General features: G+C 44.2%; 1 protein-coding gene across 3 annotated transcripts; it reads left to right on the forward strand.

The window, feature by feature from the left end:
• The first annotated feature begins 5,925 nt into the window (after window positions 1-5,925).
• ARRDC3 (arrestin domain containing 3) lies at window positions 5,926-23,617 on the forward strand. 3 transcript variants are annotated; one of them, XM_029060632.2, is made up of 8 exons: window positions 5,926-6,561; window positions 11,607-11,688; window positions 14,370-14,517; window positions 15,547-15,649; window positions 15,944-16,200; window positions 16,739-16,901; window positions 17,505-17,659; window positions 20,861-23,617. In XM_029060632.2, exons 1-8 carry the CDS (start codon window positions 6,282-6,284, stop codon window positions 20,915-20,917), a joined length of 1,245 nt encoding a protein of 414 aa, XP_028916465.1. In that variant the 5' UTR covers window positions 5,926-6,281; the 3' UTR covers window positions 20,918-23,617. The 3 variants fall into 3 exon arrangements, with proteins under 3 accessions (XP_028916465.1, XP_028916482.1, XP_028916475.1); XM_029060642.1 differs by lacking the exon at window positions 5,926-6,561 and adding an exon at window positions 12,961-13,046 and having other exon boundaries at window positions 11,605-11,688; XM_029060649.1 differs by lacking the exons at window positions 5,926-6,561; window positions 14,370-14,517 and having other exon boundaries at window positions 11,602-11,688.
• Window positions 23,618-27,556: the final 3,939 nt, after the last annotated feature.

The raw sequence follows: 27,556 nt of genomic DNA on the forward strand, positions 1-27,556 counted from the left end.
CATCGGCAAAATGGAGAGCCAATACCTGTTCTCCCTCCTACTTAGACTGTGAGTCCCGTGTGGGGCCCGATTATCTCATGTCTGCCCCAGAGCTTAGTACAGTGCTTAGTATATTCATTCATTCATTCAATAGTATTTATTGAGCGCTTACTATGTGCAGAGCACTGTACTAAGCGCTTGGGATGAACAAGTCGGCAACAGATAGAGACAGTCCCTGCCGTTTGACGGGCTTACAGTCTAATTGGGGGAGACGGACAGACAAGAACAATGGCAATAACAGCGTCAAGGGGAAGAACATCTCGTAAAAACAATGGCAACTAAATAGAATCGAGGCGATGTACAATTCATTAACAAAATAAATAGGGTAACGAAAATATATACAGTTGAGCGGACGAGTACAGTGCTGTGGGGATGGGAAGGGAGAGGTGGAGGAGCAGAGGGAAAAGGGGAAAATGAGGCTTTAGCTGCGGAGAGGTAAAGGGGGGATGGCAGAGGGAGTAGAGGGGGAAGAGGAGCTCAGTCTGGGAACGCCTCTTGGAGGAGGTGATTTTTAAGTAGGTTATTTTTAAGTAGGGTAAGTAAGCACCTAACATATCACTCTGCTGCCTGGCTCATCTTCCTGCAGAAACACTCTGGGCATGTCACTCTCCTTCTTAAAAACCTCCAGTGGTTGCCTATCAACCTCTGCACAGAACAAAAACTTCTCACTCTAGGCTTCATGGCTATCCATCACCTTGCCCCCTCCTACCTCTCCTCCCTCCTCTGCCACCCACCTCCTCACCATCCCCTGTTCTCACCTATCCCACCGTCGATCCCTGGGCCACGTCCTCCCACGGTCCTGGAACGCCCTCCCTCCTCACCTCCGCCAAACTAATTCTCTTCCCCTCTTCAAAACCCTACTTAAAGCTCACCTCCTCCAAGAGGCCTTCCCAGACTGAGCTCCCCTTTTCCCTGTGATCCCTCTACCCCCCCACCTCTTCGCCTCTCCTCAGCTAAACCCTCTTCTTCCCCCTTTCCCTCTGCTGCTCCCCCCTCCCTTCCCATCCCCTCAGCACTGTACTCGTCAGCTCAACTGTATGTATCTTCATTACCCTATTTATTTTGTTAATGAGATGTACATCACTTTGATTCTATTTATTTGCTATTGTTTTAATGAGATGTTCTTCCCCTTGATTCTATTTATTGCTATTGTTCTTGCCTGTCCATCTCCCCTGATTAGACTGTAAGCCTGTCAAAGGGCAGGGACTGTCTCTATCTGTTGCCGATTTGTACATTCCAAGTGCTTAGTCCAGTGCTCTGCACATAGTAAGCGCTCAATAAATACTATTGAATGAATGAATATACCACTATTATTATTATTGTTATTATGATGATGTTGATTAGGGCCTAGTTATTCTCAAGCCTGCCTGTTGATATCCTGATCTTCATAAAGCCTTTGTTTGAGGAGAGCAATTCCCCTCCTAGTTGCTGCCAAGATAGTCTGCGTGTGGCCATGCTCTCTCGCAGCTGCCACTGTGATTTCACACTGGTTAAGACTGTACTTCCTCACCCCTCTAAACCACATATTCTGCCCTTTTCAGTTCAGTGTTCAGCAGCTGCTTGGGTATCCTCCTGTCACCCAGTCTTAGGGAAACAGTGTGGCGTATTGGATAGGGCCTAGGAGTTAGAAGGACCTACGTTCTAATCCTGGCTCCACCACATCTGCGGTGTGACCTTGGGCAAGTCACTTCACTACTCTGTGTCTCAGTTACCTCATCTGTAAAATTGAGAGTATGACCACCATGTGGGAAAGGGACTGTGTCCAAGTTGATTAATTTGTACATCTCCCATTGCTTAGAAGAGTGCTTGGCGCTAAATCAGACATCCCACTACATTCTATCTAAAACAAATGGTGAGACCGTGTGTTCCACTCAGATTGACTCAAATTCGTAAAGAAATAAGGATGAAACGAGCATCTGTATAAATTCAAGCCGCTGACCAGAAGGTGGCAGAGGAACCTAACCAGTATCCACAGTCCACGAGGAAGTAGTTCAAAAGTCTAAACATCGAACGATATTAGAATTTCCACCAGGTGTCAACCGAATGATTTTCCTTTTTGCACCCAAAACTCCCCCAATCACATACTGAAGACCACTCTCAACTTAGTTCAGAGATTAATTGAACTGATCTGGTGGCATCCTGACACGGAAGTTTGCTCAGTTTATTTCGTGTGATTTATAAACAATTTTATTGTAGAGAGATGAGGAAAAAAAGGGATAGTCCAATTTCACCCACATAATACTTCAATACAGAAGCAGCACGGTATAGTGGATAGAACATGGGCCAGGGGGTCGGAAGGTCATGGGTTCTAATTCCAGCTTCATCACTTGTCTGCTGTCTGAACTTCAGCAAGTCACTTAGCTTCTCTGTGCCTCAGTTACCATATCTGTAAAATGGGGATTGAGACTGTGAGCCCCATAGTGGACAGGGACTGTGTCCAACCGATTTGCTCATTTCCACCCCAGCACCCAATACGGTGCCTGGCACACTGTAAGTGTTAAAGAAATACCCTTATTATTATTATAATTATTGGATAAAAAATCCTAAGGCTACTTCTAATTTAGGAATAATCACCTTTTAAAGGCAAACTATCCTGTACCTGGTCTTACATCCCCCTCCTTCTCCACACATACACTTGTACATATACACAAAACACTCTCACTCTCAGTGGTTTGAGCTTCTTCATGTTTACCTTTCACTGATTCTTAGAGGATGCTCTTTAGCGTACATTTTAGCAATATCGTCAGTGTCTCGAGGGCAGATCCAGCAGTTAGGAATTCTGGATCCTGAAAATGAAGGCTCCTGACTCTCAGTGTGATTATATATTTTTCAATATTTCACAAAATTTACCTGGCCCCCTTACAGAAGTGATGATTCAAGGACGCTCGTTTAACAATTCAAGTCCCTTGCACGGAAAATGTATACTTAGAATAAAATCTAAAGCATTGTTTAATTTTAGACTATCGCTTTTAAATAAAAATCCCTCGCTCCAGTTTTCACCCCATACCTATTTCAGTTGCCACTGAAAGAGTAACTGTTGCTACTGTAAACTGGCATTATCTACGTCTCCTGAAAGTGTCACGCCGTCATTTCTAAAGTTTCTTTTTAAAGCCCTACTGTTCTTACTGCTGAAAGTGACCCGAAAGATGCAGCACGTTAAACGCCGCCTAAAAAAATGAGTGGGAGATGCTTCCTTCAACAAGCCTCACTCATTTCTTTAAAGGAAGTGGTCAGCCTTAACGAAGAGAGAGACCGTCTTCCCCATTCTTTGGTTTCCATGGGAATAACTTGTTTGCAGATCATTTCTTCTCATTGCAACTGCATTTGGGGATTGAGAGGAGACTGTGGGGAGGGAGAAAGCAGGCAAAGTTGGATGAAATAACATTAGCTCCTCTTCCTCCTCCGTTCTTGTCGCGAAAAGAGGACTATCTCCCACCCCTCCACCTCTTGGTGGGATTCATTTCCACGGATCCACAGGGACCGTTCTAGAAGCCGCGTGGCCTAACAGCAAGAGGACAGGCTTGGGAGTTGGGGGACATGGGTTCTAATCCCTGAACCAATGCTTGTTTGCTGGGTGACCTTAGGTAAATCACTTCCCTTCCTCTGTGCTTCAATTCCCTCATCAGCAAAATGGGGATTAAGCCCATCTGGGACAGGCCTCTGGCCAAGCGGGTTACCTCGCATCAATGCCAAGGCTTGGAACGGTGCCGGGCTTACCCAAAACACCATAATGACAATGACTTATTCAACGTGCCGAGCAAAATCATCCCCTTTAGTAACTGCCTTTCTGAAACGTTTTGGGGCCGGGGGGATCTTATTCTGGCAGGCTTTGGCTTTCGCCGGTGGCCGGCCTCCTGACACAAACTTCCACGGGGTTTGTGTCTTCGCTCCCTGGACCCGTGGGTTAATTCATTCATTCATATGAGCGCTATGTGCAGAGCAATGTACTGAGGTTCCCTAGGCTCCCCCTCTCAAAAGGCCCTGCCTGCCCTGCCTCCCCTCAGCTCTGCCCTCAGCACCAGCGGCCCATGACGTCGTTATTGCCCTTCCCAGGTCAGTGGGTTCATTCATTCATTCATTCAATATGAGCGCTGACTATGTGCCGAAAACTGTACTGAGGTTCCTTAATAATAATAATGGTGGTATTTGTTAGCGCTTACTACGTGCCAAGCACTGTTCTAAGAGCTGGGTTGATACAAGGTGATCAGGTTGTCCCACTTGGGGCTGACTGTTTGTAATCTGCATTTTCCAGATGAGGTAACGGAGGCCCAGAGAAGTGCAATGACTTGTCCAAAGTCACACAGCTGGCAAGCGGCGGAGCCAGGATTAGAACCCACGATCTCTGACTCCCAAGCTCGGGCTCTTTCATTCATTCAACAGTATTTATTGAGCGCTTACTCTGTGCAGAGCACTGTACTAAGCGCTTGGAATGTACAAATCGGCATCAGATAGACAGTCCCTGCCCATTGACGGGCTTACAGTATAATCAGGCTCTTTCCACTGAAACATGTTGCTTCTCCCCCTCACAAGGCCCTGCCTTCCCTCAAGTGCCAGCGGCCCCCCACGCCAATAATTATTGCACTTCCTTGGGGTTTGTGTCTCCGCTCCCTGGTCCTGCGGGTTCATTCATTCAGTATGAGCGCTGACTATGTGCAAAACATTGTACTGAGGTTCCCTAGCCTCCCCTTCTCACAACACCCTACCCGCCCTGCCTCTACCTCAGCCCAGCCCTCAGCGCCAGCAGCCCCCAACGCCCGTCGTTATTGCACTTTCCAGGGCAGCGGGTTCATTCATTAAGTATGAGCGCTGACTATGTGCAGAGCACTGTATCTCAGCCTCCCCTTCTCACAAGGCTGTTCCCTAGCCTCCCCTTCTCACAAGGCCCTGCCCGCCCTGCCTTTCCTTAGCCCGGCCCTCAGCGCCAGCGGCCCCCGACGCCCATCGTTATTGCATTTCCAGGGCAGCGGGTTCATTCATTCATTCATTATGAGCGCTATGTACAGAGCACTGTACTGAGGTTCCCTAGGCTCCCCCTCTCACAAGGCCCGGCCCTCAGCGCCAGCGGCCCCCGACGCCCGTCGCATTTCATTTCCCAAGTCAGCAGCTTCATTCACTCATTCAATATGAGCGTTGACTCTGTGCAGAGGACTGTACTGAGGTTCCCTAGCCTCCCCTTCTCCCAAGGCCCTGCCTCCCCTCAGCTCGGCCCTCAGCGCCAGCGGCCCCCGACGCCCGTCGTCATTGCACTTCCCAAGTCAGCAGGTTCATTCATTCCTTCAATATGGGTGCTTATTATGTGCAGAGCACTGTACTGAGGTTCCCTAGCCTCCCCCTCTCACAAGGCCCGGCCCTCAGCGCCAGCGGCCCCCGACGCCCGTCGCATTGCATTTCCCAAGTGAGCAGGTTCATTCACTCATTCAATATGAGCGGTGACTCTGCGCAGAGGACTGTACTGAGGTTCCCTAACCTCCCTCTCTCCCAAGGCCCTGCCTCCCCTCAGCTCGGCCCTCAGCGCCAGCGGCCCCCGACGCCCGTCGTCACTGCACTTCCCAAGTCAGCCGGTTCATTCATTCATTCAATATGGGCGCTTATTATGGGCAGAGCACTGTACTGAGGATCCCTAGGCTCGCCCTCTGCCAAGGCCCCGCCCGGCCCTGCCTCTCCGTCGCCCTCCCTCCCTCCCTCCCCCGCCGAACCCCGATGTGCTCCGTCATAGGCGGACAGACGGCGGTCGGCACGCCCCCCGCCCGCCTCTCCACCAATGGGAGCCCGCCCTGAGGGCCGGGCCGGGCCCCTCCCTCCCGCCCCCACGACGGTCCCCGAGCGAGCGAGCCGAAGCGCCGGAGACCCGAGGCGGGCAGGCAGGCGGGCAGGCAGGCAGGGAGGGAGGGGGAGGAGCGGGACGAGCGAGCAGCAGCGCGGCGGTGCGCAGGCGCCCAAGCTTGTTTTTCACAAAGCTCCGTCTTAAAGGGAGCCGGCCCGGCTGCAGCCTCCCGTCTTTGTACGGAGACCGCTGAGCCCGGCGGAGGCGGCCCGCCGGCGGCCTTCGGCGCTCTGACTTTTTTCCGCCCCCCCCAATGAACCGTCCGTGAGGAATCGACCGATCGGGCCGGCGGGAATTTTTTTAAATTTCCTTTTGCCCGGTTATCGATCGGTCTTAAGGGGAGATCGCATCTTAGATGAGATCTTGACTTTGCGGTGGGGGTCTCTCGCCTTCGGTTTTTATAGACTCCGTTCTAACCATGGTGCTGGGGAAGGTGAAGAGTTTGACGATAAGCTTCGACTGTCTCAACGACAGCAATGTCCCCGTATATTCTAGTGGGGATACGGTCTCAGGAAGGGTAAATTTAGAAGTGACTGGGGAGATCAGAGTGAAATCTCTTAAAATCCATGCAAGAGGACACGCGAAAGTACGCTGGACTGAATCGAGAAATGCTGGATCCAACACTGCCTACACACAGAATTACACTGAAGAAGTCGAATATTTCAACCACAAAGACATCTTGATTGGGCACGAAAGAGGTAAGGTGGTTGGGTGGTTTTTTTTCCGATTTTGCAGAAGTCACAAGAGAATGCGCATCTTTTTTCAAAGATTTTCCTATTCTTTGGAGAAAATGAGATCTGACTCTGGCATGTGCAGGTCGAAAATCGCAGTATTCTCGAAGTGCGGTTTTCTCACCGAAACTGTAATTTTTGGAGGTGAGTTGACGTCTGTCGTCTCTTGAGCGGCAGTATAGACGGGCATCTGCAAAGGGACCGCAAATAGCACTTTGCCCAACTACCTCCGGCACTTCTTCATCTCCTGATTGCTATACGCACTTAAAATTGATGTGCACCTGAATTCTAAGCCCCCTTCTATTAATGGAGTCAACCGTATATTAACATAGTTTCCAAAATGCGAGATCAAAACCGAAATCGAATCTCCAATTCTCGCATCTTTTTCTTACTCCCATTGGCAACCATAGTTCCAAAGGCTACTTAGGCTCAAACCTCGGAATACACGTTTTAAAGGGATTTTTTTACGATAGATTCCAGATTTCAAATGGACATGCAGAGCCTCCTGAAGAATTTATCATTTTTCCCCGGTTCAGGGCTTCCCGTGCCTAATTTGACATATGCTCTCAGCACCCCACGTGTGATTTTTTTTTTTGTTCTTTTCGATTCGACTAGTAATTTGCATCGAGTAATGTTTTCTTTAACTTTGGAATGTGTAATGACGATAAGCTTTAAAATCCTTCTGGGGCCATTTCGGGTCAATGATTTTTATTTTCTGAACATCATTGCTAACTTTGGACTTCTGGAACGTGAATTCAGTGAAACCTGTGCCATCCAAATGGAACCGAAAAAGCCGACCACAGACCGGGCTTAATTTTGGTTAGAAAAGGGGGATCGGGGCTGTCAAGAAGGGGAAGGGGTCCTGATCTTGCTAATCTATTGTTTGAATGGCAACATTGTGGAAATATAGAAGAGTCGAAGCTTGTTTTTCTAAGTTTCCACCCTTTGTTAGAAGCGGTTCAATCCTGTTTCGGACCAGTACTGGGGGGTGAGGAGGGGTTGCCTGTGCTCTCAGCAGATTGGTTGCACGCGTCAGGTGGTGGCGATGACTTAATTCCTAGCACAAGAAGAATATAATGTTAAAACTGGTTATGTAATTTTTTGGGGGGTCCTTCTCCTTTTTTCTAATGCAGTATTTAGTTCGGAGATCGACGATTTTGCAGATAGGTTTCGTTCTGCCTTTTTTTTTCCCTCCTTTTGCCCGATCTTATTTTTTCAACGAAATTGCCCCGATGGAAGAAGTTGGGCTCTAGTCTAGGTCAAGTGGAGAACCGGAGGATGGTCGTGATCACGGAACGATCTGTTATCTGGGAAGGGAGAGACGGCTACTTTCACCAGGGGCACGGTCTTTCTCCCCGGCCGGTACATTTTCCTAAAAAAAAAATTGAGTTAGCAGTGACCTCCCCAGGGTGACTCCTAAACGTACTGCACATTCCAAGCGCTTAGTCCAGTGCTCTGCACATAGTTAGCGCTCAATCAATACTACTGAATGAATAAACGTGCCGTTCCGCCATTCAACCTGATTCCTAACAAGGGGCCGGGGCCATTTCTGGTCCTTGCCCCGAACCCACCGCATTGAAGTTTGCGTGTGACACCTACCGAACGATAGTATCTTTGATGGGTGGTTGCAATGAAACAAAAGGGGTTTTTTTAAGACGTTTATCGGCGAAGCTCCTGGTTCCAGGAAAGAAACCCGCACACAGGGCCTCGGCCATCGGGTCCTTTTGTATGGAGGTGATTTTTTTCCTCTCCAGAAGACCCCCCTCTCCGCAGTCGATAGAGCCGCACTCGCGCACAACCCCCGAGCCTGAAATAGTTTCAATGAGTTGGGGGGGAGGCGGGGGAGCCTCTCCCACTGGGCCGGTGGCCGCGGCCCCGCCCCTGGCCGGCCGCGATAGGGGGAGTGGGGTTTGTTAGCCTGTTGCTAAGGCGATGGCGGCCGCTGATTGGGTTGGGGGGGGCCGAGCCCGGTGGGGAGAGGGATCCCGGCAGGGAGGGGGGCGAGGCTTCGCTGAAGCTTCCAGTTGCTGGATTCCGGCGCAAGCCGGTAAAGCCGCCCCCGCTTTCCCCCCCCGCCCCCCGGGCTGGTCCTCCCTCCTCCCCTTCGCTCCTCAAGTCCTCGGCCGGGCGGTGGCCTTCTCCCCCGGCCTCGTGTTATAATGGTGGCCCGTCTTCAGCCCTTACTCTCTGCCAAGCGCTGTTCTCAGCTTCTATTCCTCCCCCTTGCCCTCAGCGCTGTGCTCATTTGTATATCATCTTTCTCACCCCATTTAGGGTGGTAAGGAGGTGTACAGCCCCTTGGTTCTATCTGGGGAATGTTGTCTTTTTGTTCTGGTTTGCTCTGCCGACGGTCTCCCCCGTTCAGACTGTGAGCCCGTCATTGGGCGGGGGGGTGGACTCTATCTGTTGCCCAATTGTCCATTCCAAGCGCTTAGCACAGTGCTCTGCACATAGCGCTCAATAAATACTATTGAATGAATGAATATCAGACATCCCCCTCCTCGTTATCATCACGCGAGAATGATGGTGGCATTCTTTAAGAGCCTTTGTGTGCCCAACACTGTGCCAGGCACTGGGGGGGTGAGTGGTGAGGACCGGATCCGACCCACTTTGTGGTCCCTGTGGGGCTCATGGTCTACCAAACCAACTTTGAATGGAATCCTCCCCGCCCCACCTTGCACGGTTTTCGGTTCTGGGGGGCGTCCTTAAAGGTCCCAGCCCCTGTGGAGGACTGTGCGGCTCATTCTGTGGAGAGGGAGGTGGACGACAGGTGAGGGAGGTGGAGAGGCCCCTCTCCGCCCTCCCTGGAGGAGGTCGCGGCCGTATCGGAGATGCAGAAATGGCTCCCAAAGTTGCTTCCGTGGCCCGGCGCCCGGTGGCATTCATTCATTCAGTAGTATGTAGTGAGCGCTTCCTAGGTGCAGAGCACTGTACTGGGCGCTTGGCAGGTACAATTCGGTGACGAGGACCGTCCATCCCTGCCCAACGCCGACGCATCCCGGGCCCCCCACGGTCGCCAACGAGGGGGAGCAAGAGCCGGGGGACCTGGTCAGCCCTGAGGGGGAGAGGGAGGTCAAAAACGGCGGCATCATTCGGGGGGCGCCCCCACCCCGCCATTAGCATTGTGGCTCCGTGGAAAGAGCCCGGGCTTGGGAGTCAGAGGTCACGGGTTCGACTCCCGGCTCTGTCACTTGTCAGCTGTGTGACTGGGGGCGAGTCACTTCACTTCTCTGGCCTCGGTTCCCTCATCTATAAAATGGGGGGGGGGGGTTAACTGTGAGCCTCCCGTGGGACAACCCGATTACCCTGCAATCTCCCCCAGCGCTTAGAACAGTGCTGTGCACGTAGTCAGCGCGTGACAAATACCAACATTATCACTAGTCCGTCGTGGCTTTCGGGCGCCCGGCGGCCCCGTCTGCGGGGCCGCTTCGAGAGAGAGGCGAAACCGGAAGCCCCGAGGAGACGATGGGGGGGGCGCTCCCTCGCCGCCCCCGCCCCCCGCGGGCCTAGCAGGCTAGGTTGCGCGCGGCTGCGCGAGCCGTAAGGTATAGCCAATGGCTATGAGGGGCCGGCGGGTTGGTTGGCGGGTAGGCCGGCCGGCGGGGGAGCAGCTCGCGCCGGTTTAGGCCGGTCCTCTCCTGCTCCAGTCTGCTCCGTGATTGACAGCTCGGCACTTGTTTACCACAGCGCCGCCGCCGAGGAGGCTCGGCCGCAGCAGCCGCCTCAGCCCTGCTGAGCTGGCGCACGCACACACACACACACACACACACACACACACACAGACACACCAACCCCCCCCCCCACCAAAAAAAAAAAAAAGCCCCAAAAAGAGGGACGAAGGGAGAAAGAGGGAAACCCGAGGCCGCCCTCGGCATGAAAGGAAACCAGAAAGAGAAAAGGCCGCCCTTCAATCCCCCCTCGGGGTCGAGAAAATGTGCCACATCGAGGAATTCAATCATTCAATAGGATTTATTGAGCGCTTACTATGCGCAAGGCACTGGACTAAAGGCTTAGAATGGACACATCGGCGACAGATAGAGACGGTCCCTGCCCATTGACGGGCTCGCAGTCTCAACGACCTCGGGCTGGGCTCACCGGCGGCCGCTTTATTTCCCCCAGTTTGGGTGGGTTGAAGAAATTCAGGCGTGGAAACTTGAGTTTTATACTCCAAGTAGAAACCGACTCTGTCGGTTTTTGTATACGTCAGCACCATTGGTTTTTATCGTGGACAAGGAGGATATTAAAATCAAGGAACGTAAAGGAGGCAGAGTGTGGATCGCTAGTTTGGAAAGATTAGGAGTTCCGTTTTTCCATTAAAAACGTTATTATTTGCATACCCTCTCTTCCCCACGTACAAAATGGTTTGCTTAAGAATGAAATGAAGGCCACTGGCTATGGGAATAGTAACTCTGCTTACTGGATTGAAACACCTCCCTGTAAAACTCTACCGAGTCCTTGCCTCGAAACGGTGTCATCATTTTATGATCATCTAAGCCACCTCATCTCTCTGCTGGCACTGTCGGACACGACCCAGTCCCTGGCCTTTTTTTTTTTTTACCTGTATGTAAATTTTTTCTGTGCCTGTATACAAGAAACAATAGGAGGAAAAAGCACTGAATGGAATCTTGTCTCTTTCCAGTTCAATAAAAGTCATCAGTGTTGAAACTGAGAGTCAAATAAGACTACAGTAAAAAGCAATATTAAAAAAATGCACTTCATCCCATAAGGTATTCCGGACAAACTTTGGCTATCAGAATTTACATCCATTTTGTCATTCAGTAAGAAAAGATGCCTTAGGTGGCCTCCGTCTGCAATGTTAGGTCACCGTTGAATGTTAAACCAGACTCAACTGGGTGGGTAAAATAAAGAAGTGGTATTGGCCCGCTGTTTTAAATTCTCCCCAATTCCTGTTGATAGTAACTCAGTTTCTTCTGCTCCAGAAGATGAAGGCCATGTTGTACCCCGTTTTGAATCTTTATAAGTAGAACAGCGTGTTGTCTTTTCCTTTCCAGATGATGACAATTCAGAAGAAGGCCTCAACACTATTCATTCAGGAAGGCACGAATATGCATTCAGCTTTGAGCTTCCACAGACGTAAGTACTACATGGCACAGCTACACTATTTCATGGACTGGCAAGTACACACTGTTAAAAGTAAAAATCAACAATTTGATATTCTAAAATTTGACATCTTAAATTGTAAAAAAAACCCTTTTCATTACTGAGAAGGAATATACTAGAACATGCTACGTGCAAACAGTCCAATTAAACTTGAAAGAAGCTGCTTTTATTTGAGTGGCAAAATTGTGGAGAATAGAACTCATTTCCCAGCAGTTTTTACATTGGTGGCTGCCATCGGCCATCGTTATCTCATTCACCACACAAAGAATCAGGGGTTTGAACAGTTGTAGGCCCTCAGTATGAGTAGGATTTGGGAGGATTTCTTCCCCCACCTTAGAGTTGTCAGAAATGAAAATATGCAAGTCAGGTGGGGGAGAGTTACATTTACAATGAATAAAACTTTTTCCATTTTTGCCTGATACATCTCTGTGTTGGGTGGTGCCTGGACAAAACTGAAGGCTGGATGTGGAAATGTTAACCAAGCAAATTTGTTAAGACGGTGGCCACTTAGAATATCCCCCGGAATTCAGATGAGACCGTTATAGTAAGCCAGAACGATGGAGGGAACAGGATATTAGCAAACACGGTATGGTAGGGGAAAACAGTGAAAAATGAAAGCATTCTAACACAAAGTTGCATATGAGAGCCTCTAGATAATATATTCAGAGATGGCATATAGATTACTTTTTGTGGGGTGGGAGAGTGTTAGCATGGAAAGAGGAAAAACTGTGGGCTCAGGATTTTGCCATCTTGGATTATGACAAGTCAGTACGACCCTAATCCACCGAAGAAAGCACTAATGGCAAAAATATGTCCGTTAGGACATCCTATACATCTGGAATTGTGCCTTGTCCCATTTTCCAAAAATGCCTTGTAGAAAGGAGATGCATAATTGTCTCCCACTTGTCTTGACACCAGCCCCAAATCTCCACAGGAGTGGAGAAAGGGTGAAGTTGATCTGCAGCCTGTGTCATTTCTTCTCAAAACTGAAATCTGGCGGCTTTAAGCAGGGCAGATGATTTTATATATAAAGGAAGATTTGAAATAATACCAGGTTATAAGACCTGAGGTAATAACAGATTGCATAGAAATAGGATGGCTCAAAAGTAAAACTAAGTAGAGCAATGCCATTTCGTGGAAGTTGAGAACATACAAAATGGTGCCCTTTCCGGCCTACTAGCAGGAAACTTGGATTGCACAAGAGCTCAGTTGCTCAGGATATTTAACTTTTTTTTTTCCTAACAGTTCTAGATTTTGATTGCGTGCATCTCTAAAGTTCAGCATATACCTGAAAATGATGGGAGTTTCTACTTTGGCATGTTGCTTGAGCCGTAAGCCCAAATTTTAGCATGTTTGTACATCTTTAGTAGATTGCTAATAAAGATAATAGAGAAGTTGAGTAAACCAAAGGAAAAGAGAGCTTGTTTAAACCAAAGTTGGGCTCTCCCTATTTAGAAAATTTAGGATGGACAGAAGGTACTTTTGGCTATTATCACAAGATGAGAGGTGGAGTTTAACTCTACTTTTCTTTTCAATTCTACAGATATTCAGATAAAAGAAAAAAGTCAAATTAGAGTATGAAATTTGGGGGTAAAATAAAACCAAAAGCACAAGCCCTCTAAGATAATCCCTTGGAGACAATAAAGGGATAACTGATCTGAATTAATAATAATCATATACTGTGTGTAGAATGCAGTATCTGATGAAGAGAGGTTATGATACACAAAAGTTTCTCAGTCTTAGAATTAAAGCATCAAGATCATGACTTAGAAGCGATTAGAAAAAAATTGCAAAATAAGATTTAATGTGCCTCCAGTTTTAGTAAACAGAAATTGAAAAGATAAACTGATATCACAAATATTGAATTGTTTTCCCATTTCCCAGTACCCACATTTATTCCCTGGTAGTAAGATGGGTACGTGGGGAAGAGCACTGGCTTTTTCAGACTATCAGAGGATCTTTTACATTGCCCTCTTTCTTGGACCCACACCACGGCAGTGGAGTAAGTGGTCCCCTAGTGGTTTGAAAGAATCGAAGCTCCTTTCATAACATTCTAACAGTATTTGCAGTTTTCTACAAAGTTATCCTGAAAGCGAGCTTTTTCACACCCGATATTGAGAAAAACGATAGGTCGGGAACCGGGAGTACCTATCTAATCAAGCTCATCTCAGATAATAACCACAAATGCCGTGTCTTTAACTACGGAAGAGAATGGCTTTGCTGGGTTTTGGATAGTATGCCTTTCTACAGATCTAGTTAGATCCCCTAGAAGTCAGTACTAAAGGGAACCACTGTCGATGGGCCTTCTGTGTTATTTTTATATTCCCCAAATTGCTGACTCCCAGCTTTCATAACTTTGCTGCTGGTAGTGAAAGAAACTTCTTCTAGGTTTAAAGGGCCTGTGTGGCTGTAGCATGTTGTAGCAAAATTCCTGTGCTAACATTCACATATACTGATTTGATACCAGGAGGTTTTTTTCTTCCCCAAAGACTGATCCCTTTTGAATTTTTTGCACCAAAAAAAAAAAATCATGTCTAATGATATACCATGATGCATAAACAGTACAGAACTGATGCTTGTCCTATGATCAGTTGTATCATTATTGGAAAGAGAGATAGAAATTTAATATATTTTGACCTTTGTGTTCTGCACAGACCACTTGCTACCTCATTCGAAGGCAGACACGGCAGTGTGCGCTATTGGGTGAAAGCCGAATTGCACAGGCCTTGGCTCCTACCAGTAAAATTAAAGAAGGAATTTACAGTCTTTGAACATATAGATATCAACACTCCTTCATTACTGGTAAGAATTGACAGAATTCTTCATTCTCTGTTTCTGGCATACAAATACTAAAGCATAATTACTGAAATGACCAAATCTTTATCATTTTAATGAAGATTTTTCTTAATTTATAATCAACTTGAAAAAAAAACATCAATTACATTTTCCTAAAATATTTAGCACTGCAACTCAGAAAACATGGGCACATTCATTAATTCGTTACGTGCCGTCAGTTGCTTTTTAAAAGAAAACGTATTGCAGATTTTAACATAAGACCAATACGTTTTTGAAAATATCTCTCGTTCAAGAAGAAAAACAAATTACGTTCCTTTGTTAATAATTGCTTGAAAAGGAACAGCGTCCCCCCTTTGAAACAAGAGAGCTTTAACTTGAAAGTATCAAAGTTAAAAATATGTACTGCATTGCATTATTTATATTATACTTATATGGGGATAGTTGTCAATTAATGGGGAGACTATCATAGTTTCATAAAAGGATGTTTTTGAACTCCTTTTTTAAATAAATCTATTTAAATAACATTTCTTACAAGACTCGAATTCTGATTTGACTTCAAAACCTCTTTTGGTTTTCTCAAATGATAACATCTTCAATAAAACTAAAATAAAAACTTTGCCTTCAGTGTTCTATGTAAGGATAAAAAAAGCTCATAAATAAGGAACATGTTAACATTTGAGAATGTAATAAAAGGTTTTTCCATTTTCAAAAGAAAATCAAATGGAATGTGGAAAGGGTTTTTTTTTTTAATTGTCGACAGTGCACAAAAAGATGCTAAAACCTTGAATGGAGTAGGTGGTGTAATAATCTATTTACATCTTCTCTTGAACTGAAAAATAGTGAACCCAGAGAAAGGGGGTTCAATTGAGAATAGGTTGCTAGTGGCATTCAAGAGTGCCAAAATAGACTTAGGATATGAAAAATATTTAATTTCAAATCACCTAGGTGGTCTTCCCTTCCACTTTTTTCTAAAACTATCCTGTGGAATGCCCAACCCCTGAATTAATCTCCTTTGTGTTTGTTTTTTTCACACAGTCACCCCAGGCAGGCACAAAAGAAAAGACTCTCTGTTGCTGGTTTTGTACCTCAGGCCCAATATCCTTAAGTGCCAAAATCGAAAGGAAGGGCTATACCCCAGGTATGTATTGGGTGCAAAAACAATTTTGGTTTCTCCACCTGGGTAACAGTTATTGCTTCGAACATTAAAGAAAAAAATGAGTATGTTAAAGTTAAATGGCATTCATTGCTCTTATACGGTTTACTGCCTTAAGGGATTGGTCTTACTTCTCCAACTAGGCCAGGGGAGTCCAGGGTTGTACTTCAGGATTTGTCTTTTCCTGGACAGCTTCTCATTTATGAATTTTAAAATTTGATTTGGGTTGTCTGTTGATGGAACTGATCATTGCTCACTCTGCTGCGATTTTCTCCTTAGGTGAATCAATTCAGATATTTGCTGAGATTGAGAACTGTTCTTCCCGGATGGTGGTGCCAAAGGCAGCCATTTACCAAACACAGGCCTTCTATGCCAAAGGGAAAATGAAGGAAGTCAAACAACTTGTTGCCAACTTGCGAGGGGAATCCCTGTCATCTGGGAAAACAGAGACGTGGAATGGCAAGTTACTGAAGATTCCGCCTGTTTCCCCCTCAATCCTGGACTGTAGCATAATCCGTGTGGAATATTCACTAATGGTATGTAAAGATAGGTTTCTGCAATCTGTGAAATCCTAGAGGTCATTTAAGTAGAATCAAGTTATACTTGCATAACTCAATTTTACTGGACCCCTGTTCTCATCAGAGCACTGTATTTAGTACTTAGGAGAATACAGTATAGGAAGAAGATGCGATCCCTGCCTTCAAGGCCCTGTACCTAATCAGTGGTATTTATTGAGTGCTTATTATGTGTAGAGCACTAAGCCCTTGGGAGAGTACAATACAGCAGAATTAGCAGGTACGTTCCCTGCCTGTAACAAGGTTACAGACTAAAATATAGTCTTATACGTAGTCTGTAGTCTATGCATAATGTGGTTGAACTTTGCATATTGTAAACTACAGCAGCAAGTACTATTAAACTAAACACAATCTGGAAAAATAAGGGTGGATTTTGTGAATTTTGCCTCTCAAGTTAGAATTATAGAGGCATATGGGTTAACACATCAATCACTAAAATCAGCAGTAGCTCCATATTATTTTGTTTTGAATCTACCTGGCCTTTATTCTTACTCCTTAGGTCTATGTGGATATTCCTGGAGCAATGGATTTGTTTCTTAATTTACCACTTGTTATCGGAACTATTCCCCTGCATCCGTTTGGCAGTAGAACATCAAGTGTTAGCAGCCAGTGTAGCATGAATATGAACTGGCTTGGTCTGACCCTGCCCGAAAGACCGGAAGGTAATTGTCAAATACAAATGAGGGATTTATTCAGCATTGGAATTCTCATGAGCAGTGGCTCTCAAGTTTGGACTATCTGCACGATTTCAGTGTGACTCCCAAAGGGAAAACAAACTAATCTATACATATATAATGTATTATATAGATGTGTGTATATGTGTATAATAGAGTACACACACAGACACACACACGCGCAGTCTCAATGACCGTTTTTTCCTCTAATGTAACCTCCACCTTAATACCACTTATCCCTGATTTGCCTAAAGTTAAAAGGGACACCTATAAACATGTTGAAGTGGCCACAGTCAAAGCCCTGACATAACTTTTAAGACCACTGGTCACAGTTGTAATTATGCCATTACCATTTTGTTCTCCTCATAATGGTTATGCTTTTCTCTCAGAGTTTGGGGATATCTCCAAGTCTTTAAAATAGATTTTAAATGAACTGTTTTTTTTAAAAAAAAAAACCTGAACAGTTGATTTTTAAGCCCTATTAAATTCAACCCGATAACATTAAATTTTTAAATTTTCATGTACCTGTAATGTTGTTCATTGAGTCACGATTGAATACTTGTTCAATTTTTGGCCATCTCTTTCCTTCAGCTCCACCCAGCTATGCAGAAGTGGTAACCGAGGAACAGAGGCAGAACAATCTTGCGCCAGTCACTGCTTGTGACGATTTTGAGCGGGCTCTACAAGGACCACTGTTTGCATATATTCAGGAGTTCCGGTTTTTACCTCCACCTCTCTATTCGGAGGTAAGTTCAAATACCTCTGTCTGTGACATCCATCTCAACATTTTTCCAAGACAGAATTGCAATATGGGATAATTCTCCCATTTTCATTCTCCTGTTTCCTGTCCCTTCATCACTGAAATGGGCTGTCTTTTATTGCCTTACTGAATTACACTGTTCACAGGTCATTTCCAAGAACTAGCTCTCTCCTTGCCACCTGGTTTATATCCATAGATTTTTAGTGAGGGCTCCTCCCTGTTGGTGCTAATTACATAAGTCAGAACTTAAAGAGAATTATTTTTATTTTGGTAACCTACCTAAATGTTCTTCATGCTACTCAATTCCACTGCTCCTACAGGTGAAATCCTGAATTGAGTTCATCAAATTGAAATTATATTTCTTAGAAGTGGACCCCCAAGCTCTTTGTAATCAAGTCATCAACATCCTTTTGAGTGAAGAGTTAGGAAATTATCTGAGACGTCCCTTTACCTTCATTCAATCTTGCCTTTTTTGTCAGGTTTCATAATATAGATGGATATCAGCACTTAGAACAGTGCTTGGCACATAGTAAGGACTTAATACCATCATCATTATATGCATTACTGTGTAGATATAACATGCATGTTGTGTGTATAGGTTTTTAGAATTTTTTGAACTTAACAGACATTTGAAAACCTTACTAATCACTTTAATCAATTTTAGAACATTTTAAACCAAGAACGAAGTTTTTTATGTTTACATTAGCTCTAAGAGAATTGCCCAAGGCCAGCTCCTACCCATAGGCAAACGTGATAAGGTATCATTTGACTAGTGGACCTTCTCTCTTCCTGATTCCTGCATCTCACTTGTGGTTCATCTGTCTTGTACGTCTCTTGCTTTTCCCTACGACAACAAATTGTCCTGCCTGACCGTTGTCTTAACCAAAACCTTTCGCTTCCTGGAATAGTTAAATTTTGTTTTGATTTTTGGCCTCTGTTTGGCAACAGCTTATCATCTAGTTTCAGTGCTTAGTATCACCTTGCTCAACACCCTCTGAAGAGGGAGCCTGTGAAAACTTGAAAGAAATTCTTGAACTTCCTCTTTACCTCTCTGATCTAAATCAAAATGGCAGAACTTAGAATCTCAAGTTCCATATAGAAGTTTGCAGAATGACTTTTAAGTCTTCGATCTTTACCCTCCACTCTCCAAATGCCTTCACCCATATTCTGAAGTTTGTTCACTAAAATCAAAATTTCTCTTTTGTTGAGCAGATGCATTTTTAGCCAAAGATCTGTCCCTGTCAGAGGACTTGGCTCCCATAGTTTTGATATGGGGATAGGTACCTCATTCATGAATTGAGCAAGATTGTCTTCTCATGCTTTAGGTGATATTGTATTCTGCATTCATCCTTTGCAGAATTTAGTCGCAACTCCATGAGTAGAGTAGATATAGAGTGGGACACTTGAAGTGGTTGAGTCTTTCTCTAGGGTATCAAGAATGGACCTTTTCACCTTTGTGGATCCGTTTTAAACCCTCATCTACTTAGGACTGGACAACTCAGCCAGACTTTCTCCTAGGTCTTTAGTACTTTTTGTCTCCCAAAGGCATAGCTGATCTAGTACGACATTTCGATTCTCCCCTCTTGCCTGCCCAGATCTCTGGTACTGAAAACTTACATGAACCACAACTTTATCTTGGGGTAATTGATTTTCCAGATGATATGAGACTCCTTTTCCTTCTATCATCTAAATGTGGGAGACCTTCAAGGCTCTGTCTGCATTTCTTTCTATTTTCCACATATACCCACTCTTTCAGAGGATTCATTTGCTCCTTTGGCTTCACCTACCATCACCAGTAGATGATTCCTGAATCTGCGTCTCCAGACCTGATCCCTCTCCTTTTTTGCAGTCCTCAATTTCCTCCTCCCTTCAGGACATCTCTGTTTGAACGTCCCGCCAACTCAGTTGTCCAAAACAGAACTCATCTTCCCACCCAAACCCTGTCTTTCCCATTATCGTAGACAGCAGCACCACTCTCCATCTCACAAGCCCATAATCTTGGCAGTAGCCTCAACTCATCTCCCTCATTCAACCCATACATTCAGTTTGTCACCAGATCCTTTCAGTTCCACCTTCACAACATTGTTAAAATCTGCCTTTCCTCACCCTCCGAACTTCGACCATACTGATCTAAGCACCTATACTTTCCTGCCCTGGCCATTGCATCAGCCTCCTTGCTGACCTCCCTGTCTTCTGTCTCTCCTCACTCTAGTTCATACATCACTGTGCTGCCCAGATCATTTTTCTAAAAAAAAAAAGAAAAAGATGAGTCCCATGTTTCCTCACTCCTCAAGAACCGCCAGTGGTTGCCCATCCACCTCTGCATCAGGCAACAGAAATTCGTTACCATCAATTTCAAAGCAATGTCACCCATCCCCTCCTATCTTACCTTCCAGATTTCCTACTACAACCCAGCCCAGACACTTCACTCATCTAACACTAACCTCTCATCTGTCTCGAAACCGACCCTTGCCCAAGTCCTACCTCCGTTTTGGAAGTCCATCCTGTTTCGTATATCGCTTTCCCCTCCAAAGCTTTATTAAAATCCCATCTCCTCCAAGAGGGCTTCCCCTACTAAGCCCCTATTTTCCCTGTTCCCTTTTGCCTTCTGCGTCACCCTTGCGCTTGGATTTGTACCCTTTATTCATCCCACCCTCAGCCCCACTGAACTTTTATACATCTCCATAATTCATTTTAACGTTAATAGACTTGGTCCCTGCTTTCAAGGAACTTAGAATTAACACAGATAATTACACCTAATTCTCTGGTTAAGATCCATTATATGGTTCCTAAAGCAAAGCAGTTGTGAATTTTTTTCATTTATTGACCACAGTCCAGAATCCATTCATGAAAAGAAGCAGTTTCATCTTCTATAATATCATTAGTAACTTTTGTATTCTTTCACTATTCAGGCAATAAAGCAAGAGGTGATGGGGTGTTCATTTAGCCAATTGTAACATTAAATCCTGTGTGTTTAATGAAACCTTTTGAAATTCTTCCAAAATAAAAAAGCAGATGGAAAAAGCATTCCTTTACCATATGTTATCATAATTCTGCTTGCCCTTGCTGACTATTTTTAACCTGCTCAAAATCCAAGTGATTATCTTCTAAGAGTGGCAGAACACCATTTTGTAGTTAAATGAGTTTCAAAAAGTATTTAAGAATGCCAATCCTTTCTTGTTTCTAGATTGATCCCAACCCAGATCAACCAACAGAAGACAGACCGTCCTGCCCCTCTCGTTGAAGGAAAACTTTACCAACCAAGTTGACTTGGGTTCCGAACTGAATCTCTGCCCAGCTGAGGATAGAGGAAGTATCTTGGGAGATACGTTTTCAGAGGAAGTGGCATCGCTTTTGCCCAGAGAATGGCGAATATATGAAACAACCAGTGATCATGCTTTGAAGCCTACAGCAACATCAGAGGACTGCTCCGACATGCGTGAAGATCTAAGCTTTCTCCCTTAAAACCGGCACATATTAGGAGCAGCCTTAATAACCAATGGTCATGACACCTGTCAAGACACCATATTGTAAGAGAGAGGGATGAGTGCCCTCTTTTGACTTGAAAATTTGCACATGCTCAATGCTTACATTGTGCGGTTCTCTGTCACTACAGCTTTTTTTCTCATTTAAGCCAGACTCAATCTTTCAAAACTTGTTTGTGGTCCGCACAACAAGGTGCAAAAGAAAGCTTTGAAAAAACTTTTAAGACAAAAAAATGCACTGACATTATTTTTTTTTAATTTAATGTAGCCTGGACTTTACCTGCATATGCACATGCTCAGAATTGTCCTCCTAGGCTGACTTTATATCACCTCTTCAGCTTGGATCCTTTTGTGGATTGATTTACAAACATCAGACGCCTTCAAGCCAATCCTCCGTGCTGTATGTTTTGCAGCCTACTGTAGTAGATAAGCAACAGATATGTAGGGGAAAAAAAAGATAACAGGAGGAAGCTAATAAGAGACTCTGTCAAGACTGTATACCTTCTTGATTTCTTTTGAGAATTTGTTGCCTTTCTACTATTACAGCAAAGCAGCATTTTGTTACAGACTGCCTAAAATCACTTAATCTCAGGTGAACGCATCACTTGCCAAACTGTTGGAATGCTATTTGTGTTTTGTTTTGTTGCACTGTCATTTTTTTTTTTTTTGGTAGGTCGGCTTTTTGGAGAGGGGGATTTGAATAAGGGACATGCACAAAAGGGATGAAGCCACCCACATTCCCTTTTTATCCTTCTGAAATGAGCAAAACTACAATGGAGCAAAGACAGTACCAGCAGCAGGTACTAGCAAAGGGTTACCTTAAAATAAAAAGTCACATACTGCCCCTGAGCAGTATTGGGGTCCTCAGCCACCAGGAGGGGAAAGTCAATTTATTTTTATATATAGTTAAGAACCAAAAAAGACATATATATTGTGAGCCTGTGCTCTGGCAGAAAGAATATTCTACAGGGCAAGAAATAATGGGGAAAATGGTTAGAGGACACGGTTTGTACATGCTTTATATTCTGCTACCTCCAGAGAAGATGAAGTGCTTTTTTGCTAAACAGCGGTTCTCAGAATTTAGGCAACTGGGTAAGAATATCAGAATGACCTTGTCTAGCAGAATATTCACTGGCAACAGGAAGGTCTTCATGTGGTCAAGAGTGTTTTTCTAACTTTTGCCGACAAATTCCAGTTGGCCTTTCTGTTGAGCAAAAAGCGTGGAGTGTATATGAGTGAGAAGCTTTCAGAGGAGATGGAGGGTTTCTTGGTTGGAAGGATGACTGTTGGCTCCCGGGTCACATATACCAGCATTCGCGGCAGGAAACATGAGCCTTTTTGGCACCGTCCTCGTTTTCCAGAAGTCATGTACCAACTTCTCATTTCCCAAAAATAAGAAGTCCTGAGTTTAACACATATCAATGTTTCTGCTGTCCGATTCTAATGAAGTGTGTATTTGATCCACCCTGCCATTTAACCCCGTGCTTAGTGAAGTGGCTGAGAAGAGGGTGACTCAAACCTGTGCTTGTCCTGCTATAGTACTGTCTTAATTTTAAGCTTCAGACAAAAACAAAATAGGCTTTTCCATAAGTGGCCTTTATGAAAACATGGAAAACGATTCATGTTTGAAAATGCTGACAGGGTGGAGAAAGCCCAACGTAAAGAAAAGGAACAAATGAATCACGTTTTAAGTGATTCTCTTAATTAGTTTGGGCTACAGTAAACAAACTAATACTAGATAACAAGAAAATGGGGGTGAAGTATTTTTTTATTCTTGCTGAACCATTTTGTGAATGTCCCCATCCCCCAAAAAGCTGATGGAATACCTGACATATAAGGGCATTTGGTGGGTGTTTTTGGTTAGGGGGCTTTGTTATGGTCTGATAACCCCATCTTCTTTTTTCTTCCTTTTTTGTTTAACAGACTAGGGAACAATTACTGTTATGCATAGCATTGAAATACTTATCGGAGTGAAATGCAAAAATGACACATGAAGCAGGGATTGACCAATATTCTAGTCATTGGCACCAGATCACATGAAGAAAACGTGATCCAGTTTAAAATTTTAAAACTTTATCAGATAAAGTTTTCATGAAAGTATTTCTTTACTCTCTTCTTTAGAGGCATTACTTTTTTCTGATTATTTCAATATTGGTCACTTCCTGATCTTATAAGAAATGAGGTTCACTGTTGTATTCCAGTATTTGGCATGGATTCCTGATTTTTCAATTAGGAAAAGACAAGTAAAATCCAAAATGTTAGAGAGACAAAGTGCAATATTAAATGTTTGCTTTATAGATCATATTCTATGGCTGTTTGTACCTTTTTCCTTTTTTATTTTTAGTTTGGTGCTGAATATGTCCTTGTAGGCTCTGTTTTAAGAAAACAATATGTGGGAAATGATTTAATTTTTCCAATTGCTCTTCCTTGTGGAAAATAAACATTTTTTTTTTTTGTAATACTGTGTTTGGAAGCTTTTTTCTGGTGGAACATAGCAAACTGCAGAGTATTTTCCTCAATTCAGAGTTGCTCACCACGAATCGTTGCAATAACACATTCACCTGAGGATAGCAAACTCCACACTCCTTCCTAATCTGTTCAGGTTAGCGCCTATTGTCCAGACTGGGGAGTCCATGTTCTAGAATTAGATGGTAGCATTTTGTGGTGGAGGTGGGGAATTGGGGTTGTGCTTTTTAAATGCTCTCTATTTTGGTGATACTTTTCACTAGGCTATTTGTCTACACACTGCATGTTCACTTCACTTAATGAATTGATGCCTAGTGGCACATGAGTTTCACACAAAAGTGGATGTAAATAAAGCATGCTCTTTCTTGCTCTAAATTTTCAAACTGTAGTTTTTGGAAAAGCAATTCTAAAAGAGCTCTTCCCAAAGCATTTAAAGTTCCCCCGCCCCCAATTGCTGGCAAATTACTTTTTTTTCCCTTTAAATATTGGAATGTGTCATTTCTGGGTGTGCATTTTTCTTCTTAGGAGCAATTTTATTCATGCAACAATTCCCATATGGGTACATTTTAGATTCATCCTAAAAAATACATCAAATTCACTTCTGAACTACAGTATCATTTTCCAGAAAGGCTTCTAAATGGGTTCAGGTGTTTTTGTCACTTAAGGCAGTTTATGTTTGAGGACTGCCAATCTCCCATATTTAGTGTCTTTCCATCCTGAAAAGTTCTAGAAGGCTGAACAAAATTGGACAGATTGCAGAACATCATCCTTAGAAGAAATTTTTTTGTGAGGAATATTTGATAAGCAGCAGACAATTGTCTGAGGTCAAGGTCCTTTTTTTTTCTTTTGGGGATTTTTTGTGTTTGTCTTTGAAGATTTTTGAGGTTTGTGTTTCACCCCAAATTTGGCCAGGCCAACTTCAAGCTAGGCACAGGTAGTGTTCGCTGTGATTGAACTGGAGAGAGCCAAGCTGCAGGGGTTTGTGAATTACACTCTTACATTCAAGTCCTCCTTCCGTCAGCCTCTCTGAAGTCCTGACCTGGCTGCGGCCACTGGAGAGCATCTCAAGATTCCTTAAGCTGTCAGTCATGCCAGGCACACAGTGGAGGGGAAGCCATCCTGTTCAATTCTGCTCTAACCCATCAGCATAATCTGCTCCCTTCCAGTTTGCCAGGGCTGAATTGACACCAAAAATGCTAACTTCTAAACTCTTTAGCTCAATCTAGCTTCTAAACTCTTTAGCTCAATCACAGTTCTACTGTTAAAAGAGAATCCGTGACTTTTTTTTTTTTTAATAACCTGACATAGTTCACCTGGTGCTGCCATCACTATACTGGCACTGCTCAGACTGAAATATAAAATCAGTAATTGGTTAATTTTTCCAATGACAGAGCAGATACAAGTTATCCAGACTCCACAGTGGATTTTTGGCCTGAATTATCTGGCTTTGGTCTGCCATGTAGATCAAATTAACTGATTCCATGCTCCATTCTACCTCAACTATGTAGATCTGGCCCAACCATTAAATTATCTTTATCACCGCTCCCTATCCAAAAGTAGAAACTGGAGACCTAATTATCTATTATGCTTTGTAATAGCATAATATCCTCAATATCATTTTCATGTCTCTAGCTATCCATGCAGGTTCTAACAGGATTTTTCATTTTAGTTTCTTTTCTCTATAGACTGAACCTCATGCTGAAGATTTTGGGGCTGCACTGATACAGCTAACTGGGAGGGATATACACCTCTGGAGATGGAGACACCCTCCAAGCCAGCTCTGGGAACACTGGCTCTACTTCTTAATGATATCTGTGGCATTTTTGAGGTGCTAAATATATGCCAAGCACTGTATTAAGGGCTGAACTAGATACAAGATGATGAGGTCAGATACAGTCCCTTTCCTACATGGGGGAGAGAGACCGGACATTTAATCCCCAATTTTCCAATAGCCTGGGCTGAATAGGCACACCTCAGTCTCTCCTAGCCTCTTCCCCCAAGAGTTGTCTGCAGACCCTGTTCCCCTAGTACCTAGCTGACTTTAAGGCAATTCCCGGAATCCCATGGGGAACAGGCCAATTGTCCCCCTCAGCTTCAGCCGGAAAATTTGCAAAACCCCAGCTTAATCAGAAGCAGGCATAATGAGAAGATCCGATGGATGCTTACACCCTGCCTCCAAAGTACCTTCATCAAGCCAACTGAGTTTAACTGTGACAATAAATGCTAGTTACCATCCCCCTTTCGTTGAATTGAAAAATGAAGCTATGTAGAAGTAGGTGGTATCTGAGATATTTTGATTTTCTTCTAATCTATTTGCCACTCTATTTGCCTGGGGCAGAGTCATATAATTTACCAAGTTATTACTTTGCATACATGCCACGACATTTGTCTATTCTTTTGGAAATAGTGAAATATTGTGATTAGAGCATTCAGATTTTGAATGGACCTTTACATGCCACAACAACTTCTCTGGCTTGAACTATGAGTAGATGATGAGAAGGATCATGCTCATCAGCTCTACTGGACTCTCCCAAGCCCTTAGAACAGTACTCTGCATACAGTAGGGGCTTAATAAATACTATTAATTGATTTTTGTTGCAGCTAGGGAACGAATCTACCAACTCTGTTGTACTCAGCCAAGAGCTCAGTACAGTGTTCTGCACAAGTAAGTACGCAATAAATACCACTGATTGATGGATTGATTTTTCTTAGTTTTTTTCCCCCAGAAGTCCTGATTTCCTGTGAGGATGCGGTGAAGAAATGTCTGACATTTCAGAGTTGCGAGTGTCATCCTCATCCTCATCATCATCAAGGGTATTCATTGAATGCTTCCTGTGGGCAGAACACTGTACTAAGTGCTTAGGAGATTACAATATAACAGAGTTCATTCATTCAATAGTATTTATTGAGCGCTTACTATGTGCAGAGCATTGTACTAAGCGCTTAGAATGTACAATTCAGCAACAGATAGAGACAATCCCTGCCTAATGACGGGCTCACAGTCTAATCGGGGGAGACAGACAGCAAAGCGAAACAGAACATAAAAACAAGGCAACATTATCACAATAAATAGAATCAAGGGGATGTACATCTCATTAATAGAATAAATAGGGTAATAAATAATATATACAAATGAGGACAGTGCTGAGGGGAAGGGAAGGGGGGAGCGGGAGGAGGAGAGGGTATAGTGGGGAGGGGAGGGGGAGCAGAGGGGAAGGGGGCTCAGCTGAGGGGAGGTGAAGGGGGAAGGGGGCAGAGAAGAAGGTGGAGGGAGAGCAGAGGAAGAAGGGGAGAGTTGGTAGACACAGTCCCTGACCACAACAAGCTTGCAGTTTAGATGTGAGGACAGATATTAATATCCACTGGTGAAATGTCATTAGCAATTTTCTTCACTAAAAATGCAATACTAAGTATGCTTGACTTGGAATAATAGGTAAGCATGCTACCTGGACAATATCCAAGGAGTGGGGAGAAGCCCAATCTTCAATTATTATTATGTCATTTTGTATTTCAAAGAAATCTTACAGCCTGCCTTTTGAGAGCCAGGTCCTTGTAACTCCTGAACTAATAGACAGTCACAACTATGCAAAAGCCTTGGATGCCAGAAATGTGTAGTTCATAGAAATTTAGTAACAGAAAAAGTAGTTGAGGGGGAATCAAGGCATTTTATTAGATAGGTCAATAGCATATTTGATGTCCATGGAATGAATCTTCAAAGAAGAGGAGGTGGAGGAGAAATCACAACGGGAGGAAGGAATGGGAAGCAATGAATTGAATGATGGGATAAAAAAGAAGAGGAAAATTTTAAGCACAATGAACCTGAATCTTCCCCAGGGCTACTGAGCATGTGAGAAAGCAAGGAATCATCCCCACTCCGTCTCCTTCCTTATTCTGTCAGAAGAGATATACTTCTTCAAGCAGATTCTTTCCTA

This window comes from Ornithorhynchus anatinus, chromosome 1 (genome assembly GCF_004115215.2).
Source record: "Ornithorhynchus anatinus isolate Pmale09 chromosome 1, mOrnAna1.pri.v4, whole genome shotgun sequence".
NCBI lineage: Eukaryota > Metazoa > Chordata > Mammalia > Monotremata > Ornithorhynchidae > Ornithorhynchus > Ornithorhynchus anatinus.